General features: G+C 44.2%; 2 protein-coding genes across 4 annotated transcripts in view; one reads left to right on the top strand and one right to left on the bottom strand.

The window, feature by feature from the left end:
- Positions 1–238: 238 nt before the first annotated feature.
- Positions 239–1935, bottom strand: TEX38 (testis expressed 38). Its single transcript, XM_002750785.6, has 2 exons — positions 1813–1935; positions 239–960 (listed from the first exon to the last, which is right to left on the bottom strand). The coding sequence occupies exons 1-2, from the start codon at positions 1847–1849 to the stop codon at positions 377–379; spliced, it is 621 nt and encodes a 206-aa protein (XP_002750831.4). The 5' UTR covers positions 1850–1935; the 3' UTR covers positions 239–376.
- A 3234-nt stretch (positions 1936–5169) lies between these two features.
- Positions 5170–16060, top strand: part of ATPAF1 (ATP synthase mitochondrial F1 complex assembly factor 1) — a 30309-nt gene continuing 19418 nt past the window's right edge. The window contains exons 1-5 of one of the 3 annotated variants that reach the window (XM_035251387.3): positions 5170–5650; positions 8354–8462; positions 11887–11937; positions 12434–12496; positions 15893–15925. In XM_035251387.3, the coding sequence (XP_035107278.3) occupies positions 5319–5650; positions 8354–8462; positions 11887–11937; positions 12434–12496; positions 15893–15925 (588 nt within the window). In that variant the 5' untranslated portion in view covers positions 5170–5318. The remainder of the gene's footprint in view (positions 5651–8353; positions 8463–11886; positions 11938–12433; positions 12497–15892; positions 15926–16060) is intronic. The other 2 variants (XM_009001168.5, XM_009001169.5) reach the window with 2 other exon arrangements.

The following is a 16060-nucleotide window of genomic DNA, read 5'->3' as shown; positions in this document are numbered from 1 at the left end:
TTCACATCCCACAGAACAGCAGGGCCTTGGGGTACCTAGGCCAAGGCACTTTGTTTTAAATACTGAACAGAGGGATATTGAGTCCATTCACAAGTACTGATTATGTCTCCCAACAGCCAACCTCCAGTGCCAAATCATATTGGTGAGACTCAGCAACCAACTTGATTTGCAAAGTGACCCCATCACACAGGAAGGATATTGTCCTCCAACAGCAGATGAGACCAGAGGGAGCCTTGGAGTTTTTTTGTTTTTTTTAATCTTTCATAGCATGACATTCAGATGGGTCCTGACCTCCGTCAATACCGCCTCCCTGAGCTTAGTTCCGTTTCCTACTCTGCACCTGATATCTGCAGCTCTCACCTTCAGTGAAAGGAGGCTACAATTCTGAAGCAAAAGGCCTGGCATTGAAGCTGAGGTCTTCATGGGCCAGATTAGGGAGGGAATGGAAGCGAACATTCCTTTCAGAACAGGTGGCCGAAGGATAGGAGACAGAGTAGTTCACCATGGGGGGTAGGTTGCACAGGGGTGGGGCAAAGGGCACCTCCTGAAAGATGGGAAGTGGGAATGGGGAGCTGGCCTGGGGCTGCTGTGGAGCCAGCTGCAGCACAGGTTGCAGGGGAGTGGGGACTTCCACCTTGGGGTTGCTGTCTTGGTCAGCATAGCTCCTGCCTTCAGGGATGTCCAATTCCCACAGAGCATCTGGATTCTGGACCTCAGTATCAGTCTTGGTGACAGCAGGGGGAGGGCCCATGTTGATGGCTGCATTCATGCCATAGCGTCGTCGCTTGTTAATCCAGTACAACAATGGGCTATAGGTGAATGTGGCAGCTCTCATCACCTTCACCCACTGCTGGGCATTCTCTTTCCGCCTCAAGTTCTTCCTCCAGTGCAGAAAGATAATGCAGCCTCCAGTTATCACCGAACACAGCCCCAGGAATCCAAAGTACAATGAGACCCATGCTAAGACAGCAAGAAAGAAAAAGAGTCAGGCTGCTGATAGCTGTAGCTTGGGGTCTGAGCTGTTTCTCCTTCCTCTTTCATTTAACCCATTCATCAATCACTTCATCTACTTAACTACGCTAACCATTCCTTCCCTCCTTCATTGACTTGCCTCATCATTCTCTTATTCAGTCAAAGCTAGATTTCCAGGGAGCTTAAGCACCACCTTTAACTCTACAGATCAGAAAAGCTAGGTGTTAGAGGGGGCATGAGCTGCCCAGGCTCAATCAAGCCTCTGGTTTCTAACCCAGCATCCATCCAATCCATCAGACTGGGAAGTTTCACTATGGGCAAGTCCATCAAGAAGTAAAAGGTCACCAGCACTTTGGGAGGCCCAGGTGGGCAGATCACCTGAGAGCAGGAGTTCAAGACCAGCCTGGCCAACATGGTGAAGCCCTGTCTTTACTAAAAATATAAAAATTAGCCAGGTGTGGTGGTGCATGCCTGTAGTCCCAGCTACTTGGGAGGCTGAGGCAGGAGAATCACCCGAATCCAGGAGATGAAGGTGGCAATGAGCCTAGATCATGCTACTGTACCACAGCCTGGGCAATAGAGTGAAACTCTGTTTAAAAAAAAGTAAAAGTTCACCAGTTAACAGAGATACCAATGTTTCATTCCATTCCATTGTGATGGTCCTGGGCTATTGATAATATCATCTCTGGTTCATCAGATCTTGAGTAGACTATCTCCTAACTGCTTAGCTCTCCTCCATACAGCCAGGCACCATTCCATCCATGCAAAGGGCCTTCCCTAAGTGTTTGTACCCAAGCCCTAGGGCACAAGTACAGTGACAGGGACTGGAGGAGCACTTACTGCCAGGGAAGCACAGGTCCTCCTGTTGGGAATCCATACAGTTGAGCTTTGGTACCTGGCTGGTGGCTCTGGGGAGAGGGAGCTCACCCACCCATGTGCCCAGCCAATCAGAGTCTCCAGAATGCCCAGGCCCTTTATTCTCTAAAGGAAAGGTCACTGGGTTCTGAGCATTGGACATTCTAGGGACAGTGCTTGTGAAGTGGTCTTGAGTTAATGGAAGGAGGGGACTTCATCCAGTGGAATTTTATGGGGTGGAGTGTCTCTATTCTATCAGAGACTGAATTGTCTGACCCCATCCCTTATGGTGAACCCACAGAGCAGACCCCAGGAAAGGGTCATTATCCCTCAGGAACTTACTGATGTTACTGGTCTTTAGGGAACAGTTGATGGGATACCTGTCCCCAGTGAGGAATTTAACAGGGAACACACAGCATTGGGCAGCCCTGCCCTCATAAACTCTAACCAAGTTGGCAGGAGAAACCCTGCACAAGGGAACCAAGTGGTCAATACCTCCTTCCTGGGTTCCAACAATCTCTCTTTTATTTAGTTACCTTCCTTCAAATGCTAACAAGTGTGTCCCAAGCACCAGACCCAGTGGGACTCCCCACCATCTGGCCTGCATCTCCTTCCAGCCTTACTTCCCTCCCCAGCCTCCACACACCTTTCCCTTCTGCCCAGTACAGTGTCCTGAATAGACCCTACTCATTCACATCTCTGGAGATATGCTCATGCTGCTCCTTCACCCAGGAGTGCCCCTGCCCACTTTTCCACCACTGAACACCTGTTCATTTTTCAAGACTCAGCTCAACCCCCCTACTCTGTGACACACTGCCCAGAATCACATCATCTCCAGTTTGAAGGAACTTGAGAGTTGTCTAGTTCAACTCTCACCACCTGGTCACACCATCAGGACCATTCTTGAGTCCTGGGGGTAGAACTTTCCCTACACAGCAACTAATCCCCCTGGACTGAGCAAGTTCCTGACTCAAGTGAGGGTCTCCTGAGGCAGCTTGGTACATTTATGGGCAGCTCAGTTAGAAAACTCTTCCTTAATTAAGCTTAAGTCAGCCTTTCCAGTAGGTTATACCACTGCTCCTAGCTCAGCTTCTTGGCACCGTTTTAATGACTCCCTTCTTTATCGTCCTCCGGTGTGTGACTTAGGGAAATATTTAGCACAGAATTCTCTCCAGGGTCCGCTTACCCTTGCTCTCCTCCTGTATCACCAACCCCTACTTTTAAGTCTCCTTTGTCAGTTTCTCCCTTTTCCCCGATCTCTAAATGTAGGCATGTCGTAGGGCTCAGTTCTTAGTGCTCTATCTACGTTCATTCCTTCGGTTATCTCATCCAGACTCCTGGCTTTAAATATCACTAGACACTGACAGTGTGCAACTGTATCTCTCTAGCCTGGAATGCTCCTCAGAACTTTAGACTCATACCCAAATACCTGGTTGACATCCCTCCTTGCCAGTCTGCTAAATTATCCCCAACTGACATGTCCAAAACCAGACTCTGATCATCCATCCTCCAAAGTCTACTCTACCTACAGCATTCCTCCTCTTCATAAGAAGCATCTCTGTCCTTTGAGTTGTTCAAGCCAAAAACTTGCAAGTCATCCTTGATTCCTTTCATTCTATCATGCCCACACTGACTCCATCAGCAAAATCCTTACACTTTTATTTCAAAATAAAACCAAAATCTGGCCACTTTTTTTTTTATCACTATCACTTTAGTCCAAGTACCACCATCTCTCACTTGGATTACTGTTCTCCCTGTAGGGTGACCAACATCCTGGTTTGCCCAGGACTGAGGGGGTTCTTAGGACTTGGGGCTTCCAATGCTAGAACCAAGAAAGTCCTAGGGAAGCTAGGACAAATTAGTCACTCTTGGGAGAGCTTCCATCCTTGCCTCCACATACCCTAAATTCCACCAGTAGCCAACGTGATCCTTTTAAAAAGTAGATCATGTTACTCCTCTGGTTAAAACATACAGTGACTTCTGATCTCACTTAGCTTTAAAATCACAGTCCTTAACCAAGGCCTGAGCAATCTAACTCACCCTCCCTATATCTTCTTGGTCTCATTTCTACCGCTGTGCCCTCACTCATCCAGACTCAATAACCTCCTCCTCAGGGCCTTTGCACTTGCTGTTCCCCCTACCTGGAAGGCTCTTCCCCCCCAGCATTCCCTAATTACCTTCAGATCTCTGCTCAAGTGTACCCTTATCTCTATCTCTCTTACCCTGCTGTTTTTCTGCATAGCATGTAGCATCACCTAATGTTATATATTCATTTATTCTCTGTTTCTCTCCAGTAGAATGTAAGCTCAATGAATTAATATAAACAAGGATCTAAGAACTTCAGATTATGATTAGAGAATGAAATAGAGCAATGGGATGGACTCTAAAGAGGAGACGGGTGTGGGGGGGGTTCGTCATTTAGGTCCCTTTGAGGTGCTGACATGTGAACTGAGCCCTTAGGTCATGAGGAGGCAGTCACGTGCAGATCCACAGAGAAAACAGCAAGTGTGAGGCGCATGAGCCAGGGATGGGCTGAAATACTTGAAGGACTTGTTAATCTTCCATTACACTGTTCTTCACACAGGGCAGGGCCTAGGGCTGATCTCCATGAGCATAGGTTGGATTGAGCAGAGTTGATCATCCATCCTCCAAAGGAGGGGTTTCAATCATACAAGAAGGGCCTGATGATGAGTACTGTCCCAGAGAGCCCACTCCAGGACTGACCCCGTTCTGCGAGCAGGTGGGACACAGAGAGGTTGATGTCACTGTCTGTGACCCGAGGAGCTCACACCTGGTTCAGAGGGTAAGGAAGATTGTGGCATTTGGGTTGAGAGAATGGAAGGAGAGGGCATTCCAGGGGTCAAAAAGGGCCTGAATAAGAACTCCTCAAGGAGTAATCCTGGTGTTTCTTTGGGAGAGAATAGATCCCTTTGGCTGGAGTTCAAGGTGGATGTCAGGAAGCAAGGGGAAAGGAGGCTTGGGAGGCAGTTGCCATCTTGAAAAGAGCTCAGCTCTTGGGTAGAATTTGAACAAGTCACATAATGACTCCCAGCCTCAGTTTCCTCATCTGTTAGATGAGGATAATACCTGCCACACAGAGTATGAAGCCAATCAGTGTCCTGCACATAGCAACTTCAGTAAAGAGAAGCTGGCTGCTGTGATTATAGTTGATGAAAGGACCTTCGATGCTGAAGGACAGACTACTACAACGAGTGCCAGGTACATTTAAAACAGAGCAAGCACCGCAAGGACCTGGAGATCTGCTGGCTTTAGAGAGCAGTCTTGGCGCGCAGAGGCTGCTGGTCCCAGAGGGCGGAAGGGCGTAAATCTGGGTAGCCTCCCAGGAGGAGGCGGGCCGTGGCCGACACAGGACAGCGAGAGCGCGCGGTGCCGGGGCCAGAGCGGCGCGCCCCCTCCTCTGCGCCGCGCCCGGAACCTTGGGCGCGCGGAACCTCGGTGCCCGAGCGCGGGAGCGGCGCACTCGGAGAGGGATGGAGCGGGCGCGCGGGCCGCGGGCAGAGGCCGACGCGCCTGAGGAGGAGGAGGCGGGGGCCGCCATGGCTGCTGTGGTGGTGGCGGCTGCTGGTGGCGCGGGACCGGCGGTCTTGCAGGTGGCTGGCCTCTACCGGGGCTTGTGCGCGGTGCGCAGCCGCGCCCTGGGCCTGGGGCTCGTGTCACCCGCGCAGCTGCGCGTGTTCTCAGTGCGCCGCGGCTCCGGCCGGCCCGAGGGGGGCGCCGACGGCAGCGGAGTAGGGGCCGAGGCCGAGCTCCAGGCCAACCCCTTCTACGACCGCTACCGCGACAAGATCCAGCAGCTGCGCAGGTGCGGGCCCCTGCTGGTTGGCAGCGGGCAAGGAGGCGGGAGGAGGGGCGGCCCGGGCTTCTGATCCTTAGGACAGCCTTGTGAGGTGGGCACTAGTACAGTCCCGGCTCTTCAGATAATGTAGCCAGGCTCCGCGAGGCTAGGTCACTTGGCCAAGATCACACAGCTGGTTGGTGTCAGAGCTGGGAGTCTCTGCAAATCCCTGGCTCGTTCCACGTTTGTCTGTGCTCTGGCTCTCCAAACGCTAAGGTGGACTCTTAGGACACTCTTGAGGCAGGCAGCCCAGAAAGACCTGTCCTCATTATAGAAATGGGAAAACGACTTCTAGAGAAGCGACTCAACTTGTTCAAGGTTAGATACTGAGACAGCTGAGGCCTGGCCTAGAGCTGGAGCTATCGGGCTGGTGGTAACTTGGGCCCTTGACTGCAAGAAAAGGCGATTGGGGATGCGAGGAGGGCATCAAAGGCTGATAGTGTCACAGTCGGATCACCCGTTGAATCCTCTCAATAAGTCAAGGAGACTGAGGACCAGCGAGAGAAAGAGACTTGCCAAAGGTCACACAGCTGTTTGGGATTTGTCTGACCCTGAGTCCAGGGTTCCTAACACCACCCCTTAGCTTTCACAGGGAAGGATCTGGAGCTTAGAGGGGCTTGAGGTGCATGTGAGGGACTATAGGAGAGTCAGGAGTTCAAGTGGGAAACGCTAAGGGAGATAGATCAGAGGTGAAAATTAAAGGGGCTTGGGAGAGTATTTAGCAGGGTAAGAAGGTGGTTGTCATATTAAAGGAAACCAAAGATTTAGTACTGTAAATTCTTTGAGTTCTGTCTCATCTCTGCTTCCACTGCCTTAATTTACTCCATCATCTTCACCTGGGCTGTTGCTGTTATCCTCTAACTAGTGTTCCCTGCTTCCATTTTGGACCCCTTTACCCCAGTTCATCTCACTGCTACTATAGCGATCTTTCTCACCTTTTGAAACAGCGATGCAGTAAATGAATATGTTTGCTCTCCTTCCAAAAGCATTGAGATATTCTCAAGTATTTATCATCTTAGAAGCGTTTCCTTGATGTACATTCCCCTCCAGGCTTCTCTCATTGATCTGTATTTGATCTCTTTTACACAAAAGCATCTCTGAAGAGTTGTCTACTCATACTTTGAATATTTTATCAGCATCCATTCATTCTTACCCACTCATGAACAAATGAATGACTGGTTTTGCTCTCCTTCCCTACTGGATCATTCCCATCAACATTTACACGTAATCCCCCCACTGATCTCTAAATAACATCCAAACTCCTTAATGTTCCGCACAAGTTCCTCACACCCTAGTCCCTGCCAGTCTCTCTCTAGCTTTATCTATTCAAACTTCCTTTGAGCACCATAGCACCAAAAAAAAAAAAAAAAAAACTAGAGGAGGGGATGTTCCAGGTAAGGGGAGCAGCAGCATAAACAAAAGTACAGAGGCATGAAACCACCTTAATCATTTGGGGATGTTTGAGCAAATTTTCTTCATAGTACCTGTAGCACTTTCATGTGCTTGCTTTATGACTGTCTCTCCCACTAGGTAGCTCCTAGAGGTAGGGAGTCTGACTTATGTATTTCTATATCCTCAGATCCCAGCAAAAGCTTCACTGCCCAGGTTGCACCTTGCCCTCTCTATCCCTTTACCATGGCAGTCCCAGTTGCAGCTGTGGCCACTAGCAGGGTTGACCCTGGTAATGGTACAGTCCCCAGGGCTGCTTGCAGCTCTCGCCAGGCAGGTGCCATGCCCCACTGAGCAAAAACCCCTGGTATGGCTCTTCATTGAGGAGGAGCTGGCCCACTATGGAGAAAAGGAAAATAACCCATCTACATGACAGTGAAGGGAATGGTGTTTTATGTTACCTCCAGAAAGGAATTTTATGGAAGATAAGGCCCCCTAGAGTGCCTTGACTAGGAAAGTTCACCATAGGGATAGCCAAGATGTCACTGGGTCCTACAGACCTCACCCATGACACTCTGGGTCTCATGGCCAAGAGGATGGAATCCCTGGATGATATCTTCACCAAAGTGTGCAAAGCCAAGTATCCCATGGTCAGCTACACAGCCTGAAGAATTCTTAATGGGGACAGCACCCCAACCTGGACTTCACACCTGAAAACCAACCCCATTTTGACAGAAAGAATATGTTCTGATGTTTCATCGCCAAGAGCAGCTGCTTTGGTGGTTCAGAGAGACACTCAGATGCTAAATTTTCTACAAAATAGGCTGCCCAAAGCCTCTGAATCATCAGGATCTGAATAAAACAGATGTTTAACCTGGTTGAGGGAATGTATTTTTAAGAACTAGATATATTCAAGTAAAAAGCTTGACACCTAGTAAGGAGGCTATAGGATTCTTGCCTGAAGAGGTGATCCAGCAAGATGACCTCAAAATTCTAAGTACCCTGAATGTAAGTACCTGAGGGACTAAGCCCTGTGTAAACCTAAGGAATAGCCTGCAAAAGAAAAATGTTACACAGGCCCCTTGAGAATTAACAACAGTTGAATAACTGGATTTCTTTTTCCAGTTTCTTTATTTCTAGGCCTGTGCCCAGTTCTTACTAACTGAAGGCAAATTCTTCAGCCTCTCTGAATGCCAGTGTCCTTTCTCTGTGGAGGTAGAAAGTGATGCTTTAGAATCCAAAAAGGCCCAGATGGTTTACCATTGGTTTACTTTTGATCAGGTCTGACCCAGCTGCTTTTGAGTCCCGACTGGAGAAACGCAGTGAATTTCTGAAGCAGCCAGTGGGGCATTCCAGGCAAGGTGATTTTATCAAATGTGTGGAGCAGAAGGTAAGACCTGCCCCTGTTTCTGGTGTTTGCTTACTAGCACTCCTTCAACCTCCTTATCCTTACCCTTATCCTTTATGTGGGTTTATTGATGGGTCAGCTGGATAAACTGAACATAATCTCTCCCAACTCCATTTCCATCCATAAATGTTTATCCTGCTCTTTCTGGGCAAGGTACTGTGGTCATGGTGGAGATATAGAAGTATGAGAGGGGTACTTCCTGCTCCCAAGAGGAGCAGTTCTAATGGCCAAGGTAAGGCACACGTGGTAGTGGGCTAGAGGTATCAGAAAATTTCCCACAGGAGATGGAACCTGACCTAGGCTAGGAACGTTGTGGGGGATTTAAATTAAGTAGAGAGGAGGGAGTGGGACTTTGATGTAGAGCAGCGGTGACCAAATCTTTTCTGTAAAGAACTAGATGGTAAATATTTTAGGCATTGTGGGCCATATGGTCTTCTTTATGACTACTCATCTCTGCCATTATAGTGCAAAAGCATGCCTAGAGAGTAAGTAAATGAATGGGTATGGTTCTGTTCCAATAAAACTTAGTTTACAAAAACATTCAGCAGACTGGATTTAGTTTCCTGACTACCAACCACCCATGCCAACCCACCCGCATCCATTCCCATGTTGAGGAATTAACTTAAAAAGAGGAAGAGCTTTGAAAGTAAAGGGGGTTTCAGGAGACAGTGAGGTACTGTGCCCAATTAAAATGGAAAGGGAAGTGTTAAGTCTAAAGAATAGGTTAGGCATTAAATTCTTTGGGCTTAAGGAGTAGAGGCAGGATAACTTAGCTGCTAGAATGGGCTCTGGGGCCAGATGCCAAGGACCGAATCCTAGCTCTTCCACTTACTAACTGGGTTACTCTGAGCAAGTTGTTACTTCTCCATGACTCAGTTTGCTTATCTGTAAAACAGGAATAATAACAGTATCTACTTCACAGAATTGTTCTGAAGAAAAATACCATTTAAAACTCTTTAACTCAGTCTCTGGCATAATAAGCACTTAATATATATTAGCCATTATTATCCTTAAATAGGAATCAAAACTAAGGAAAAGCATGTTGAAAACTGTCTGGGAAAATTATTCCAATGCAGTGTTTTTAAATTAATAAGAATGGACTGCATGTTTTAAAAGTAAGCATTATTTTGTAAAAATTTTTTTTAGTTAATCATATACATACATGTGTACTGAATTGCAATGTAAAATATATTTCTTACTGTGAGTCATGGTGAAAAAGTTTTAAAAACACTGCATTAGAATAATCTTTTTCTCATTTTAACATCACTAAAATTGCTTATAATTGATGTGACAGGAAAATATTGTGCTATTTAATTGGCTTCATTTTCTGATGCATGAAATAACGGTGCGTCTTAAGATATGATGTCTTAGATTTGATAAAATGCAATAAGCTTATACTTAGAGCTTAAATTTTTTGTTCTATAAGTGAAAATGAATACAAAGAATGGATCAGAGCAAGACTATATAAAAACCAATACATGAGGCTTCAAGATTGAAAGCAGCTGTGCAAGTGGAGGTTTTGTTTTTGTTGTTGTTGTTTTTCTCATGGTACACCTGAGTGAGTGGTCTGAAAATGAAATACCTGTCAGGAGTGGTGGCTCACGCCTATAATTCCAGCACTTCAGGAGGCCAAGGCAGGCAGATCACATGAGGCCAGAAGTTCAAGACTAGCCTGGCCAATATAGCGAAGCACCATCTCTACTAAAAATACAAAAAATTAGCCAGGCGTGGTGGCGCATGCCTGTAGACCCAGCTGCTTGGGAGGCTGTGAGAGAATCCCTTGAACCTGGGAGGCAGAGGTTGCAGTGAGCCAACATTGCCACTACACTCCAGCCTGGGCAACAGAGCAAGATCCTGTCTCAAAAAAAAGAAAGAAAGAAAATGTAATTATCTCCTTTTTAGATGGTTTACATATGAAGGAACAGCTACACTAGGATGCTGTCAATGTATAGGAGCATGACCAAAAAGACTAAAATGTGTTCAACAGACTTTTCTCTAATTTGTGGGTATAAGTTCTATGAGCATCATTTATGAAAAGTGTGGATTAATTAAAGCACAGAGTGACTAAAGGCAAAGTTTTATGCAGAAAGTGTTTTTCTGCCCCAGAATCCCAGGTGTAGAATGTACTTCTGAGAAGTATAGCCTTGAACTTAAAGATTGGGTGGAAGACTCAGAACAACCCATCTCTATGATCAGAAACAACTCAAAACAGGATTTACTGGCCATGACCTTTATGAGAGATCGTGGCTAAGAGACAAAATAATCACTTTCAGCTGTTGTGGGCCTTTTTTGAAGGGAGTCTAATTTGGTGGAGGAAACATTAAGATTGAACACTCAAAAAGACTCTAGTCTGCTGAAGATGCCTGCCGTCAAAGTGTTGTCAGAGATAAGCAGTATCATTGGATAACACATCTTTCCATTTCTTACCTCTTTGGCTTAGTGTGGAATAGATCGGTACAGAGCACAGTAATCCCAAGCAGCCCTAATTTCAGGAAGAAATCCCTCATATCCATAGTGGCAGGTGGAGAATGGACTCTTGGTACTAGTACATGATAGTTTACTGACAGAGAAATCTTATCTCTGCATCTCAGAATCTTAGAGGAATGTTGCTGTCTTATAAAGAATAATTTTTATTTTATTTTTTTAATTATTATTATTTTTTTTTGAGATGGAGTTTCGCTCTTGTTACCCAGGCTGGAGTGCAATGGTGCGATCACAGCTTACCGCAACCTCTGCCTCCTGGGTTCAGGCAATTCTCCTGCCTCAGCCTCCTGAGTAGCTGGGATTACAGGCACGTGCCACCATGCCCAGCTAATTTTTTGTATTTCTAGTAGAGACGGGGTTTCACCATGTTGACCAGGATGGTCTCGATCTCCTGACCTTGTGATCCACCCATCTCGGCCTCCCAAAGTGCTGGGATTATAGGCTTGAGCCACCGCGCCTGGCCTTTTTATTTTTATTTATTTATTTTAAGATGGAGTCTCACTCTGTCGCCCAGGCTGGAGTGCAGTTCAAGCAATTCTCCTGCCTCAGCCTCCTGAGTGAAAAAGTTTGAAAAACACTGCATTAGATTACAGGTACCCACCACTACGCCCAGCTAATTTTGTGCATTTTTAGTAGAAATGGGGTTTCATTATGTTAGCCAGGCTGGTTTCTAACTCCTGACCTTGTGATTCACCTGCCTTGGTCTCCCAAAGTACTGGGATTACAAGCATAAGCCACTACCCCTGGCCAACAGTAAAATTTAACAGTGTTAAATTTTTAGAACAATTATTGTAAAAAGTGGAGAGAAGTGAGGTCTCACATGCAAAATTATTTAATGAGATTGAGTACCTCACCTAGCTTGGTGACCTTTTTTCTTATGAGTAAAGTGTAGATTAATATCTTGTCTCATCATATATTTCAGACAGATGCCTTGGGGAAACAGTCTGTGAGCAGAGGATTCACTAAGGACAAGGTAGGTTTTTAATTAAATATAGGAAAAAAGTTTGAAGTATATGGGACATCTATAACAAGAGGCTGCAAATTTGAACATAAGTACTGTGGTTCAGTAATTTTGTGTAAGGTGGTTTTCCAGCTGTAGAAGTGAGAAATATTTCTGTGAACTTTTGTATCCTTGACCATGACCCCTAGCATTAGCAGTTTAATTTAAAATAACAACCAAACTTTCTCCTCTTACTAGCTGCAAAGTGTTGCAGGACTCATTGGTAAGGGTGAAGCACTTGGAAAGTACATGGCGACCTAATAAATACTCCTCAGGAAAAGAACTATGAAAACCTGTCTGGGCTTGGGAGCTCACTTTCTCTGAGCATGTGGGTTTTCTTATACTTGTTTTCTACTTACTGGAAATCTGTTTCACTGTCCTGACATGTTTGCCACAGGCTTAGAGATAGAGTTAAGCTGTTTTGTTTTTTAATTATAAGTGTTCGTTGCTTTTTGTTTTCTCTTTCAAGACTCTCAGTTCAATCTTTAACATTGAGATGGTAAAAGAGAAAACTGCAGAAGAAATAAAACAGGTAATGAATGAAAATGGGTTGGCATACTCTATGAAAATGTGAATTCTGTGAACCAAATCTGAGAGTACATTTTCTGACACCTCTTTCTAGCCATAATGAAAGGTAATAATAAAAGGCAAAAGTGATGAGTTGCTTGAAGAACAATGTCATAAGAAAATTTGTCGTCTTTGTCACTCTCATATGTCCAATCAACTTGTATTTCTCCTTTCTTTTTTCATTTGTTAATCCACACCTCCTGTAACCCTCATCAGTATCTATACCTGGATTACTGCATTCCCTTTCCAAATAGGTTTCCCTGCTCCTATTTTTTTTTCACTCCACCCATAATATTCTCATCAACTGAGTCCTCTGAAACTTGTCCTTTCATTATGGAGAAGTATAGTGTGCAGATTTAAAAACACAGACTCTAGGACCAAGCTGCCAGTTTTAAGTCCTAGCTCTGCCACTTACTAGCTCTAGGACTTGGACAAGTTAATCAACTTATCTGGGCCTTAGTTTCCCTATTTAAAGTAAAATAGTAATACTTACCTCATAGAGTTATTTGGATAATTAAATGAGTTAACATTTATAAAGCACTTAGAACAGTCCCTGGCACAGTTTGAAAGTGTTATATTTATTTTTTTAAGTAAATGAAAAATACTATGTTAGGAACCTGGTCACAAGTGTTCAGTGACTTCCTTTATTCCTTTTCTTCGCATTCATAGTTTTATCACAGGACCTTCTGCGGGAAGCTTCCTGAACACTTTCCTTCAAAACATTTATGAGCTATCCTGCCTGTTGGGTCATTTATATTTTTTTACCTGTGATTCTTTTCTCTCTAATTCTTCTAATAAGCTATTTTTTTGGCATATAGTTCCATGAATTATATATTAGGTAGATTGAAATGATCAAAATAATAATAAAAGCAGCATACTCTGTATCAGGTATAATGCCTAATACTTCATATGCATTATTTTTTTTTTTTTTTTCTTTTGAGACGGAGTTTCACTGTTGTTACCCAGACTGGAGTGCAATGGCACAATCTCGGCTCACCGCAACCTCCGCCTTCTGGGTTCAAGCAATTCTCCTGCCTCAGCCTCCCGAGTAGCTGGGACAACAGGCACACACCACCATGCCCAGCTAATTTTTGTATTTTTAGTAAAGATGGGGTTTCACCTTGTTGACCAGGATGGTCTTGATCTCTTGACCTCGTGATCCACCTGCCTGGGCCTCCCAAAGTGCTGGGATTGTAGGTGTGAGCCACCACGCCCGGCCTAACATATGCATTATTTCATTAAATTCTCTTAACTATCCCATGAAGTGGGTGCCATTATTCCCAGTTTACAGTTGAGGAAACTGACTTAAAGAGATTATGTAATTTAGTCAGTCGTAGAGCTGGGACTCAAACCCATGTCTCTTTGACTCTGCATCATATTTCCACAGCTGGAAGTTGTGCCAGTTGCCATGGGTGCCAGCATCCAAAGGATATATATTATTTATTTTAGCACACATTTAATACATACCAATTAAATGTCAGACTCTGTGCCAGATACAGAGATAAATGAGAGAATCCTCATCCTCAGGAGTTTTAGCCTCCACAAAACAGATAAGATCAACACAGGGTTCTAATTTCTGTTAATAGAGGCATATGCAAAGTCCCAGGGAGAACTCAGCCTGTGCCTTTGGGAAGAAGTACCTAAGGAACATGGAAACCAAACATGTCATTTAGGGGAAAAGAGAAGCTAGGCCCAGGAGGCGTGATCATATGGTAAGTATCATTGAGACCTATAGTTTTAGGTACAAATTTGTTTGTTGAAATGAGTAGCTAAATTCAACTATATTAGGAAATAAATATCAGTCTCATGAATTTCAGTTTTGGTTCATAAACTATCCGCTAATATCATAAATTAAATAAAAATAGTCAGTATATGCTGCCCTTAAAATGAGAAAACAGTGTTTTGACATGCAAAAAAAGAAAAGATAAAGACCTTATGCCACATCAAGAGTAGTTTTCATAAGGTCCTAAGAGTTAATAGTCCTTTTTTGCTCTTTGTTGGTTAGATGGATCACACTTTGATTAGTATCTTCAGTTGGGGCCTCATATTTTAACAGGAATGTTGACAAAGCAGACCAACTCTAAAGGAGGGTGACCCATTCTTCAACACTAGTTCACTCAGGTGTCACCCTAGTTATGATACCCTTTCCTACTTATGTGCCTTTGCTAGTGTTGTCATTCTCTGCTTTGAATGTGTCTCTTATCTCCTTCTCCTGCCCTACCTGTTATCTTCCCAGCCTCCTTATTTCCCTACTAACTCATGATCATTCTTCAGGATACAGTTCAAGTGTCCTTTACTCTGGCACTCTTCCCTACCCGGGGTGATGTGCCTCTTTTGTATTACATGTTCCTTATTGTGTCACAATCATCTACTATTCAACTAGTATTTCTGAGTACTTTTTGGGTTGCAAGGCATTGGTGACAATACAGCAGATACCTGCCTACAGGGGGCTTGCAAACTAGTGAGGGAAATAGATCCTATGCAAATGATCTTATTATGAAGTAGCATATCCTAGGCATCTTAAGAGAGATATAAAATATAAAAGCAGGGGGGAGAAAATAAATAAAATAGGAAAACTAAAACGATCAAGGAAGACTATATGGAAGAAGCATATAGGCCCAGCTTCAGAGGACAGGAAGAATTTAGGGGGTTAGAGATAGGGAGAGAAAGGCTTTCTAGTTAGAGCCAATAACATCTGAAAAGGCATGGGAAGGCAAAAACAAATAATGGTAGTAAAAAATAGGAACGTGGAGTATCCGTATGTTATTAATATAATGGTAAATGATAAAAACATACTTGTTTATATGCTACATCTAGATATACTATAAAAGAAAAAATATTCTTAAGACATACTAGAAAGAAATAACTTAAAATTATAGTGATTTTTGTTAGGGTGGTAAGACTATGGGCATTTTTTTCTTTTTCCCTATTTTCTAATTTTTAAATTTTATTATATAATTTTTTATTCCCTACCTTTTGGTATTCCATCATAAAGGTCAACTATACCTTCCTTGTTCCTTAATGCCAAGCAGAGGTAGGACTTCTGATTGGTATATACCATAGTCAGATCCAACAGACCTTATCTCTTCCACATGTAGAAGACTTTCTGGAAGCAAGATTTTAAGAGCTGCCTATAAGATGCCAATAATAGCTAATATGGTTTGGCTGTGTCCCCACCCAAATCTCATCTTGAATTGTAGTTGCCATAATTTCCAAATGTCATGGGAGGGACCCAGTGGGAGTTAATTGAATCATAGGGCCAGTTACCTCCATGCTATTCTGGTGAGATCTCATGAGTTCTGTTGATTTATAGGGGTTTTTTTTCCCTTTTGCTCATTCTTCTTCCTGCCATCATGTGAAGAAGGATGCATTTGCTTCCCCTTCTACCGTGATTGTAAGTTTCTTGAGGCCTCCCCAGCTCTGTGGGATTATGAGTCAATTAAACCTCTTTCCTTTATAAATTACCCAGTCTCAGATATATCTTTATTAGCAGTGTGAGAATGGCCTTATACAATATCTAACAAAAGCT

This window comes from Callithrix jacchus, chromosome 7, assembly GCF_049354715.1.
Source record: "Callithrix jacchus isolate 240 chromosome 7, calJac240_pri, whole genome shotgun sequence".
NCBI lineage: Eukaryota > Metazoa > Chordata > Mammalia > Primates > Cebidae > Callithrix > Callithrix jacchus.
The sequence above is the reverse complement of the archived record's forward strand: the minus strand, read 5'-3'. Positions and strand labels throughout refer to the sequence as shown.

Excerpts from the sequence above, each read along its gene's own strand:
- TEX38 (XM_002750785.6), bottom strand. The coding sequence starts at position 1,849 with ATGGATTCCCAACAGGAGGACCTGTGCTTCCCTGGCA. Across the intron at positions 961-1,812 it reads GGACCTGTGCTTCCCTGGCA|CATGGGTCTCATTGTACTTT; the intron begins GTAAGTGCTCCT and ends TTGCTGTCTTAG.